The sequence below is a fragment of the Myripristis murdjan genome, chromosome 13 (genome assembly GCF_902150065.1).
Source record: "Myripristis murdjan chromosome 13, fMyrMur1.1, whole genome shotgun sequence".
In the NCBI taxonomy this organism is placed as follows: Eukaryota; Metazoa; Chordata; class Actinopteri; order Holocentriformes; family Holocentridae; genus Myripristis; species Myripristis murdjan.
The window spans coordinates 24,848,396-24,860,785 of record NC_043992.1 but is presented as its reverse complement, the minus strand read 5'-3'; the positions used below and the strand labels follow the sequence as shown (position 1 = coordinate 24,860,785).

The 12,390-nt window shown below is 41.6% G+C and overlaps 1 protein-coding gene across 2 annotated transcripts in view; it reads left to right on the top strand.

The window, feature by feature from the left end:
* grm5b (glutamate receptor, metabotropic 5b) overlaps positions 1 to 11,719 on the top strand; it is an 80,347-nt gene extending 68,628 nt beyond the window's left edge. Inside the window, exons 13-18 of one of the 2 annotated variants that reach the window (XM_030066726.1) lie at positions 146 to 304; positions 2,432 to 2,557; positions 4,792 to 4,974; positions 6,721 to 6,887; positions 10,015 to 10,465; positions 10,520 to 11,719. In XM_030066726.1, coding sequence (XP_029922586.1) covers positions 146 to 304; positions 2,432 to 2,557; positions 4,792 to 4,974; positions 6,721 to 6,887; positions 10,015 to 10,465; positions 10,520 to 11,098 — 1,665 coding nt within the window. In that variant the 3' untranslated portion in view covers positions 11,099 to 11,719. Of the gene's footprint in view, positions 1 to 145; positions 305 to 2,431; positions 2,558 to 4,791; positions 4,975 to 6,720; positions 6,888 to 10,014 lie in introns of both variants that reach the window. The other variant, XM_030066725.1, reaches the window with a different exon arrangement.
* Positions 11,720 to 12,390: the final 671 nt, after the last annotated feature.

The window sequence follows — 12,390 nt, the reverse complement described above, 5'->3', positions numbered from 1 at the left end:
GTGCACTTACCTCTTTGTCATGTGTTTCTCACCCATTCGTATTGCAGCAGCAGTGTAGCAGTATCCAGAAGGCTAACAGCAGATATGACCGATACATTTTGGGGGGTAATGATGGTAAATATTTTTGTTTGTGATCTGACCCCAGACCAACCGCATAGCACGAATCTTGGCAGGAAGCAAGAAGAAGATCTGTACAAAGAAGCCCCGCTTCATGTCCGCCTGCGCTCAGCTCATCATTGCCTTCCTTCTCATACTCCTACAGCTGGGCATCATAGTGGCTCTCTTCCTCATGGAGCCACCAGAGGTACGCTGTGGGTCAATGGGTGTGTGCCCCTATATCTGCCTTGACTCTATGAATGGGTGGTAGGGTCCCTGACAGACAGAGAGAGACAGAAAGAGTGAGTTAGCTAGCTGAAATGGAAAAGTTTCCTTGTAATGAGGCTCTTAATCTCTTAATCTCAGAGTATCATGATTACTCATATTACATCATCAATCACCTGTTATGTTGCTTATCTCCATGATATTTCACCCAAAGTATCCTAATTTTTGTTCTATCACTGTATCTAATTGTAATACTCCCTCTGTGCATAAATGATCTATACGTTTTTATTATCCTCATTCAATCAGTTTGAACAAAGATTTACTCAAGTATGAAAAATAATAATTGAACTCCATGTTCTTCAAATTATGCCTCTTTCACCATTTCACAACAATTTGAGCAGAATTATATTCCCTATTTAAACCCACACTAGAGATTTCTTTTCACACTCATCAAGCTAATAGCAGTAATTGTGTCTTACCATAAATTTACAGATGTTTTATTGAAGCACAATATTATGTAAGTTATGATGTACAATTCTCATCACATGTATAGGATGTCATCACACAGCATGGCTCTATTTCTATCATGCTATGTGACACTGCCTCAGACACAGGTCTGCTTTGCTTTAAAATTGGCTTCATTTGCCAGCAGGTTCACAGCTGCAACAAAGTGTCTTAATGTTATTTGTGGATGAGATGAGGAGCATTTACATAGACAGAAGTTATTTGATTAGTCTAGAGTAGGGTTGTGCATCTATAGTCTTTGGCAGATACAATATGTATCTCGATACACTGCCAATGATCCAATATATTAAAGATACATACACAGCAGCTACCCATGTGATACGATACGATTTACTCCCCAATCACAATGCAGTGCAATTTAACGATTTGATTCAACACAATGCGATTTGATGCGATATAACGATACAAAGCACTGATGCTATGCAACTCAATGCGTTTGATTATTTATTAACCAAATAAAATTATGACCTTTCACAAAAGGTTTTTTTTTCATATACAAGTGTTCTCTGTCTTTTTCAAGTTGACAGTACAGTACACTTTTATAACACTTGACTCAATAAAGGATGCTCAAGATTAACAATAATAAGGCATAGTGCAATATGAAAAACTACTGCCTGGCAGCAGATGTGCTTAACACTCTTTCAGCAGCAGGTTTGCTAACTCACCACTCTTGGGGCTATTAGCCCGAAATGAATCTGGACACGAGGCGAGGGAGGCCAGGGCACTGGCAGATGCCTCCACCTTCAACAACATGTCGCCGTCTCAAGTATGTAATAAGATTAGTTGTGCTGCCTGTGTATTTTACAGCAGCACGAGGTGAACAATTTGCAAAATGCATTTGATTTGTCAAGTTGTCCGTCTCTCTTGTAAAATCCGTAGTTTTTCCAAACTTTCGATTTGTAGTTTGCTGGTGTATTTGTTCTGCCTCAGCCATCTTCAAAACATATAAGTTTGTTGAGACACATCCCCAACCCATGATGCTCAGCAGCAGTCAGCATTAACTCCAAAGCGTAAGTTAACATAAGAGAAATAGTCCATAATATCAAATTGTTGGTTGGGTCATGTTTCTAAATAAAGGCATAGAACATTTAATAATTAAATGGACTGGATTTTATTGATTTAAAAAACGATTCATCTCGATTTGATCCCCAAATTTTATCTATTCACAGCTGTTCTACCAATGCACTCACATTGTGCCTGCACATATCCGTGTATTGATACAAATCAGTTAATCTTCCATCCCTAGTCTGGACACCACCGCATTTCTCCATAGGGTATATTTTTGTCGGGATAATGGCATAAAATAGGTAAACACTATACCCTACATTTTTGGGAAAATATCACAGTTTTTGAAATATACTTAATATGTTTACATTCCATTAGATAAAGGAGAAATGATTTGCACCAGTGCACTGAACAAAACTAGAGCAGTTATGGATAAGGTGTATGCTTTTGAGCATTTTCCCATAGGGCTCTAGCTCTGACATAACTAGTGTGAAGCTATCGATGTGACATGACCTGGTCAAATTTTCTACCAATGGTTGTACCCAGCACAAGCTCACTGTTCAATCCTCTGTCTCTCCAGGTGATCCATGACTATCCCAGCATCCGACAGGTCAACCTCATCTGTAATACCACTAATTTGGGGGTGGTGGCACCGCTGGGATATAATAGCCTGCTCATCCTCAGCTGCACCTTCTATGCCTTCAAGGTACAAGCTGGTCTGAGTGCAGTTTTAGCAAATGAAAATTAATACATGCTCTCCAAACAATGCACCAGATATTTCTATTAGATATCATTGAAAGGATGAGACTAATGTTACCCAAAGTTTTTTTGTTTTTTTGTTTTTTCATTCTTAAAATTTTGTTGCTTGAGTGACAACCTGGTATGACATCCGGCAATATTCTTGCATGAAAAAATCCTTTGTATGACTATGCATTTTTGCTATTATGCAATATGCTTTAATGTGTATAGTAACAGAGAAACAATCTTAGTAAACAGGTTTTGGTCCGGCATGAGAAATATAAATTATTACCATTAGGATGTGTTAAATCCAGAGCTCCAGTTAGGAACAACTATACATGCATATGTTTTGAGTGTGGGTATTAAACGCCAACTTGTTTTCTAATGTCATATTCCATGCACAAAAATATCTGTGAAGAGGTGACTGACACACTATTTCTATTTGAAGGGGCTCTACAATGTTTCAGTAGCAGGAAGTGGAATTCAATTATACCAAGTGCCTCATGAAATGAATGTTTGATTGCTGTTGTCTTGCTGACATCCATTCTCAACAGAGTATAGTAAGAGCAGCAGAAAGCAGCAGTGAAGAGAAAAGGGAGAAAAGTTTAAATCTGCTGCACTACATGCAAATATTAGCAGTGCTTATGAAGGTATACTACATGGACAAAAGTATTGGGTCACACCTCTTATTTGTTGAATTCAGGTGTTTTAATTCAGTACCATTGCCACAGGCATATAAAATCAAGCACCTAGCCTTGCAGTCTGCCTTTACAAACATTTGTGAAAGAATGGCTCGTTCTAAGGAGCTCATTGAATTCCATAATAGTAACGTAATAGAATGACACCATTGAAACAAGTTAGTTTGTGAAATTCCATGATCAGCTGTAAGTGGTATTATTGCAAAGAGGAAGTGTTTAGGAACCACAGCAGCTCAGCTACGAAGTGGCAGACCACATGAAGTAAAAGAGCGATGTCGCCGAGTGCTTGGGCGCATAGTGCTTTAAAGTGGCCAACGCTCTGCTGACTCAGTAACTGCAGAGTTCCAAACCTCCTCTGGCATTAACATCAGCACAAAAACTGTGCGCCGGGAACTTCATGGCATGGGTTTCCATGGCTGAGCAGCCACATGCAAGCTTTGCATCACCAAGCACAACACCAAGCGTCAGATGGAGTGGTGTAAAGCACGCCGCCTCTGGACTCTGGAGCAGTGGAAACATGTTCTGTGGAGTGACCAATCACGCTTCTCTATCTGATGGACGAGTCTGGGTTTGGTGAATGCCAGGAGAACGTTCCCTGCCTGACTGCATTGTGCCAACTGTAAAGTTTGGTGGAGGAGGGATAATGCTACGGGCTTGTTTTTCTGGGGTCAGCCTCAGCTCCTTAGATCCAGTGAAGGAAAATCTTAATGCTTCAGCTCATCAAGACATTTTGGACAATTCTTTGCTTCCAACTTTGTGGGTGCAGTGTGGGGAAGGCCCTTTTCTGCTCCAGCATGACTGTGCCCAAGTGCACAAAGCAGCTCCATAAAGGCATAGCTGACTGAGTTTGGTGTGGAAGAACTTGACTGGCCCACACAGAGCCCTGACCTCAACCTCATCCAGCACCTTTGGAATGGGCTAGAACAGAGATTGCAAGCCAGGCCCCCTCATCCAACATCAGTGTTTGACCTGACAAATGCTCTTCTGGATGAATGGGCAAAAATTCCCACAGACACACTCCAAAATCTTGTAAAAAGCCTTCCCAGAAGTGTGGACGCTATTATAGCTGCAAAGAGAGGACCAACTCCATATTAACACCTATGGATTGAGAATGGGATGTCATAAAAGCTCCTGTGAGTGCAATGTGTAGGCATCCCAATACTTTTGTCCATTTAGTGTAGCAGTAGTCACAAAGCTAACAGGCACAACTGTGGCAACACACACGTGGTGGCGTAGGGTTATGATCCTGTATTGTCACTTAAATGACTTCCCTCTTTACACAGTTGTAAGGGTCAACAACCAAACTATAGCTACCATGCAATGGCAGTGGTTTAGTAGTGTTTAACAATATCTGGTCTGGATCTTTAAAGACTTGTAATCAACTCTAAACTTTGGACAATTCTACAAAAAAATGCTTGTCTGTATGTTCATTCTTGTTTCTCTTTCTCTCTCTCTCTCTCTCTCTCTCCCTCACCCCCACCCGCTCTCTCCCTCTCTCTCTAAGACCCGCAACGTTCCTGCTAATTTCAATGAGGCTAAATACATTGCCTTTACCATGTACACCACCTGTATCATCTGGCTTGCCTTTATCCCCATCTACTTTGGCTCCAACTACAAGATTATCACCATGTGCTTCAGTGTTAGCCTCAGTGCCACTGTAGCTCTCTGCTGCATGTTTGTACCCAAGGTAAGACTACAGCAAACATCAAGTGTTTGCAGTTAGTTATTTACTGTTCCTATCCAGATAGCTGCCCCTAGTTAGAAAAAAATACCATTTGAATAGTGGATAGAAAGGAATATCATAGCACACTCCAGATCCTCCACTAACCATCAGTTAAACTGTGCTACTCATGGTATAACTGCAAGTAATCTGATTACCATCCCATTAAATGTTCCATGTCCTAAATCATGTGTCAAACTGGTGCCATGGAGGGCCAAGATTGGAATGAAAGCCTGCAGCCCTTTGGCCCTTCATGGCACCAGTTTGACACCGCTGTCCTAGATGGAAAAAATGGATATGATACCTCTCAATGTTCAATCATGACACAATAAGACTTTTGATATTAATAAACTCATATCTGAACATAAACTTGACTGCATGTTTTTAACAACAATACTGTATGTAGCCACCCCCTCCAAAACAATGTCCTACCTTTTTCGATGCCTTGACTGAAATGTTTTCTGTTGTCAGTACTGGAAATCACTCCTTGATGACTGATATTTTCCGCCAGGCACTGCAAACTGCTGTTGACACCTCTCCTAAAGAAAAGTAACCTAGATCTTTAAGTCCTGAATAATTTTAGGCCAATTTCAAATCTTTCTTTTTTGGTAAAATTCTTGAGAAAACGTTCTGTAAACATTTTTAAAATAACTTTTAAGACATACCTCTTTAGATTAGCATTCACTTAATCCAATTTATTTTAACTTATTTTAATCTACCCACTTCACCTCTGCTACCCTGGTCTGTCTGTTCTACTGTGTCTCTTATTTTCTATATTACCATTTCCTTATAACCATTTATTTTCACTTTATTGTTGTATCTTCATTGTATTGTTGTATTTTTATTGAATTGTTAAGCACATGGCATTGATTTGATTTGATTCGATTTGATTGTGGAAATATAATCATAAGTCTGAATTCTCACTGTATTATTCCTATACAACAGAGCAGTTCACTGAGTATTTACTGTTGCTTTTCATAGCCAGAAGCAAGAGAGGAACTTTTGTTTTTCCCTCTGCATAAGTGTACCATTTTATATTAATGCTACTGCAGTATGGTATGTTGTTCACTCATGCTTTGTGCAATTTTATTTGATGCAGTACAGCACAGTTTCTTCTTGTGTGGGTATACAAGAAATGTGCTGATAAAGAACCCAAACATATTTGCTCCTGACCCACTTTCACTTGCAGTTACATTGTCATTCGAGTGGAGAAGCACATACAGTGTACCAAGTATTCACTGTGGAAAGTGGGTGTGCCCACTGTCATTATTTGAATGAATGGTTGCTATTACAATTATATCAAATTCCTGCACTGAAGTGGAGAGTAAAATATTTAAAAAATTATCATGTAAACATTTTTCATCGTTCATTGACAGTGATTTACCTACTGTAAAATTCCTGTTGAGCTTCAAGGGAGTTGTTTGTGCACAAACAATTATGGTGGAGGACTGTCTTTTATTAGGTTTCTATTAGATAAATTTCAGTCTGAAAGACATTCATCAGACATCTAGATATGGATAGAGAGAGCACCCCACCAAATTGTGTCTATATATATTTCTGTGGTGAATTGCACTTTACACATTCCTCTAAGCAAGACCATCACTGCTAAGAAAATTGAACACACCACAGTAGGCAGGTTTAAATGTTTACTGGTAAAGCTAATTTCTGTACATTCTTAAATTCAGTGTATCTTTGTATTTTATCTCAAATCAGGTGTACATCATCCTGGCTAAGCCAGAGCGTAACGTGCGCAGTGCCTTTACCACTAGCACAGTGGTGCGCATGCATGTGGGAGATGGCAAATCTTCGTCGGCTGCTAGCCGCTCCTCCAGTCTGGTCAACCTCTGGAAACGCAGGGGCTCTGCTGGAGAGACACTGAGGTATTTTTCTGTCTATGTGTGTCTTTGTGTGCATACTAGACATTTGTAGAGGAGGTTAATGTCTGGTTATGTCTCAATAACAGTTCATGGGACCATTTTAGTAATGGCTCCTGTCTGAGACCTTTTTCAGTTTATGAGCGTGTGTCTCTGGGCTCTCTGAAAGATAAATTCTCTGGACTTTCCCAAGTCTGCCTGACTATCCCTCTGACCCTAACATGAACTGCAGACAACGGCCTAATGGAGACAAGGTAAAGATAGAGAGAGGGGGGTGCAGAGGGCAATGTATAGAGAGACACAAATGGTGGTGGGAGCAAGGCAAAGGTAGATAACGAGAAAATTAGAGAGACAAATACAGAGGCAGAGAGGGGTCATAGGAGAAAGGGAAATACAGGAGAATAGAGAGATGAAGAATGGCACTATAGAGGTTGAAAGGAAAGAGAGAGGAAAGGCAAAAGGAATAGCATGGAAAGGGCAGGAATAAAGTAGAGAAATAGCTTTCACACCCGTCTTAAGACTATCCACAAGTCATCTCCAGTGACAACTAACTGATCAAAGGACACAAAAGCAGCGGCACACTGCCACTTGCCCAGAATGAAGAGAGAGTAGAAAGACAAGCACACATTTTCATTTGTCAGCAGGTTACTCTAGCTCACGCCACTTGGCAAGCAAGATTTCAATCACACCCTTATGGGAAGTGTCAGCCATCCTCTCCCCCTCTTTAAATCTCCTCTCCTCCTGTCTTCCTCTCTGTGTGGTGGTAATTGGCAGGGCTGTCTGTCTGAGATGCTGTCACCATATAACCTGAACATAGACAGACATGAAGCCAGCAGACCAGTGAACAAAGTATGGCTGCATGTAATGTATTAAGAAATTACATATATTAACATATTTATATTATCTATCTATCTATCTATCTATCTATCTATCTATCTATCTATCTATCTGTGTCAGTTTAGTAAGTAAAAGAAAAGGCAAAAAAAAGAGAGAGACGCATAAAAAGAAGAGGAAAAGAAAAGGCTGCCCTCATTAAACCACAAGCCATTGTGACAAGTGCAGCAAGGCATAGCAAGAACCATCAGAACAGGTAGAGGGTATTGATGGCTTTAATACAGTTGATGTCTCCAGAGAATGACAGGAAAACTGGCCTATTGTACTTTTTTAGTATCAGTCTTTGTTTGGTGCTAGCCTACAGTTGTGTTAAATATTTGTTCCAATTCACTCTTGTGCCCTTAAAAATATATTACTACACCCTTTCTAAGGAGTTCATTTTGTGATCCTCTTAATTAATCACAAATTCCCTAAACCACCCCTCCACAGTGCAATGCACCTAACCTGTTGCTGTCATTGCTATGGCGTGCAGGTTAATATACAACACCTAAGCCAGTTTTGCACCTGCTGTTTGGCAGCTGCAAAACTGGCAGTCGCAAATGAGCTTTACCAAGTCCTGCGGAATGTCTAATCAGCCACACTTATCATATCCCCTCACATTATGAGTGCAATCCTTCCTTAAATGCATATGCATACAGGAGAGAAACTCACACTGAAGTGGCATGGCACATGCGTTGCTAATGTTTGATACTACACATGATGCAAAGGACAGAATGCACCTGAAAAAACGGCAAAAGGCTTAGTGAATCTGGCCCACAGTGTATAAGTGAAATGCAGTCCGCACAACCCCCCCACCCCCTCTCTCTCCCTCTCTCTCTCTCTCTCTCTCTCTCTCTCTCTCTCTCTCTCTCTCCTGGTTCATTTGGGTTCTTTTCTCCCCCAGCCACAGTGGTGTATGGATAATCAGAAGTTCCACCATAGATTTATCACACTAATTAACCTGACAAAGAGATAAGAGGAAGGCAAAGGGGGGCTGCATGGCGGGGTGGGGATAGGGATAGGGGTAGGGTGGAGGAGGTTGCTTTGACTGATGGAAAACTACAAGGTACAGGGAGTGAGAGAAAGGAAGAACATCCTGTTAGGCAAAAATAGGGCAGATAATTAAATGTAATAAAATTACTCAGCATACGAAGTCTATTTAGTTTTCTTATTTAAAGTCTTTTGGAGTAAGGTCCTCATTTTAGGAAGTTCGTACCTACTGAACGGCTTATTTTTAATGGATTATTTTTAAATAGTCATAGTTTCATGGTGCTTGAGTTTTTTGTGGCTCAGCCATTAGCCAAATTGTGTGTGTAATATTTTTGCTTATAATGCTAATTGAGGTGTAGTGGTTTTAGATTCACTACATATGATGAACAAACTTGTAAGTCAAGTTCCATTATCTTGCTTTTGCTTTGCAGCAAATGTTCTTATCTAAAACTATATGAGTTTAATGATAAGTACCTCAGTAGAGGTTCTATATAGACTTAAAATGAATGCAAATAACAGTAAACTGACAATTTTAGATTGCCTTATTTTCAATGCTGTAAAAGCTACATTGAATATGTTAAACTACTTTGCATATACATATATATATACATATATATATGTGTGTGTGTGTGTGTGTGTGTGTGTGGATGTTAAAAATTTGTATGTTTTTTGAAAGAAGAAAATGTTCACTGTCAATAAAAAATAGAATCTGCATGTAAACACAAAAAGAATAACCCTCAGTTAATCTGAGAACTTTCTTTTGTATGTTATGAAACCTAGTTTCTCTTGCATTGTCACTCAGACAGCTGGCTGTCAGACTTAAATCTGGACCTAAACCCAAACCAAGCAACCTGGTGTGGGTTCTTCGCAGAAAAAAGTGGAGTTAAATTCAGCTTTTGAGTGAACTGAAAAGAAATCAAAGCAAGTTTGTAGTATCTGACTTGTACAACCTTGACAAGTAAAAGGCTGAATAAAGTTAATCATGCAAGTAAGCAACAATCTAAATAAATGAATAAGATTGAAAACATGCAGTTCTCTTCTTTTGTATCCAAAAATAGGTGGTGCAGCTTCTTACAGTGACTGCATCTCAAATGAAAAAAAGAATAAATTACTGAAAACACTATCTAAGTACAAATTTAGTTGAACTGTCACTAAGCTACTGCAAAATACAGTTGAGCAACTAATTGAATTACATTTGTTAAGCTACTTCCCAAAACTGTATTGTTCCACACAACCCAGTTTCTCCTTCCGCTTCCTTCCTGTCATCCAGCTCCAACGGAAAGTCGGTGTCCTGGGGGCAGACGGAGCGCAGCAGTTCGCGTGGCAACCACCTGTGGCAGCGGCTGTCCTTCCACATCAAGAAGAAGGAGAACAACCAGACTGCCGTCATCAAACCCTTCTCCAAAACCCCCGAGGGACGCTACTGTGGTGGGGGGGACCTGCCTCCCCATGTCCCACTGCCCTCTCTCCCCTCCATGCCCTCCCTTACCACCCTGCCCACCCATCCTGATACAGCCACTGACAAGACCCTATACGAGCTCTCAGAAGCCGAAGAGAGGTACCCAATCACGTACCGGCCACAGACCCCTTCACCAATCAGCACGGTGAGCCAGAGAGTGGGGGCGGGACTGGGAGACGAGGCCCAGGTGATTGGCATGTCAAAATACATGGGCAGCAGTTGCAGCAGTGGGAGTGGTGGTGCAAGTGGCGGTGGCTCCGTTGTTTGTGGAGGGGCTGACAGTCGCATGATTTCCAACAACAACAACCCAGGGGAGTGTCAAGGTTCACTTATGGATCAGATCAGCTGCGTGGTAAACCGCTTCACCGCGAACATCACTGAGCTCAATACCATGATGCTCTCACCTTCTCCAACACACTCACACACACACACACCTTCACCCCCACACCCCACTGACCCATATCTGTTGCCCCGTGAACTCCAGATGCCCCCGACGCTCACCACCTATGCTGATGTTCAGCCTCTGCCCCCTGTCGAGTCTAGCTTGGGGGGGCGTAACAGCTGCCACGCCCACCCCATGTCTAATCCTCACTCACCTTACCCCCTGCCGCCTCCACACCCCCAAACACCCCCCTCTACCTCCCCTGTGCGAAGAGGCCTAGTCACCTGCCTCACTGAGTCCCCTCTGAGGAGGGTAGAGCTAGAGGAGGAGCTTATGGCGCTGACTCCTCCATCACCCTTCCGTGATTCCCTGCCATCCAGCAGTGGTTCACAGATATCAGAGTCAGGCCTGTGTCTCCCCCCGGCTCCCTCCCACCCACCCCCATCTCCTCCATCACCCAGGTACAGCAGACTGACCCTCAGAAACTACAGCCAGAGCTCCTCCTCGCTGTGAGGAATGGACGAAATGTAAAGGGAAAAGGAAGAAGTGAAGAGGAAAGCTGAGTAACAACACAGGCCGTTGTGAGAAATGGGGCACAGGAAGATGGATAGACTGAAATCCATCCGTCCCTCAGTGAAGGGAAAACTGTGAGGTCAAGGACTGGTCTGTGAGGTCATCAAACAGCAACAGTCTGTTGTGTTTGTGTTTACATGTTTTCAGTGAGATGCAAGTATAAGACCCTCGCCGGCATTGTAGTTTTTTTAGTGTTGTCTCTTTAGAGCGAGGACTCAAGGACTACAAAAATGGCCACTATAACTTTTCATTGTTTTGGTGTCTGTAATGCCAGAGATCATTCTCTAGAAGTCTACAGCAGTGATGTAGGTTTTGGTAGTGGCCTTAAGGTAACATGGCTATCATCTAATTAGAGAACGTGCATGTGTGCACATGCGCATGTGGGCGTGTGTGTGTGTGTATGTGTGTGCGTGTGTAAGTGCGAGAGTGTTGGGTGTGTCATAGCTGATTATGTATCATGACAGTGGCAATGAATGGTACTGATGAGGTACTGTGTGCAAGACTCTTATAGTTTATGTGGACTAAGTAGTGGCCATCAAGGGCGCATATCAATTTGCTCTCACACACACACGTGGATAACATGCACAAACGCATAAACAATGTAAATACAAGAGAGGTTATGGATTTTTCTCGGATGATAAAATCCAGCATGCTTCTGACAAAAGTGCATTGTTTTAACATACCATGCAGTATGTTATTCTGAAGAACTTTCTCACAAAGCATCTTTTTATTGATTGAGCCCGCTATTCTTTTCAACCATTGTTCCCACTGCCTCTACACAGCTTTGTTTTCTTCAGTCCCTCTTTCTCTTACTCCTTTCTCTTATCCTGCCAATATTTCTTTGATGTTTTCTACTGTTTGTTTTCTTCAGAGGTTTGAATGTATATTTTCTACATGATTCCTGAAGCAGTTGGGACCAAACCTTTTGTACCTCTCTGTCTGTGACGCTAGAAAGAGGGAGAGCAGGGATTGAAAAGACCAGGACTGGTTTTATGATAACCATTTTAGTGCTAACATTTTGTTCAGATGGATTGTTGGCATTAATTTGACCTCAATGTTAATTTTCTGTGTCCAGCAAAAACTTTTTTTTTTTTTTTTTTTTTTAATCTGTAAAGCCCCTTTCACACATGCACTGGACACTGCAAGCTTCCAACATTAGCCGGAGGAGCTGTATTTGTGAACACAAATGTCTGCATCAGTTGATCCACACTTGAGCCTACCAGCTCCCTGGT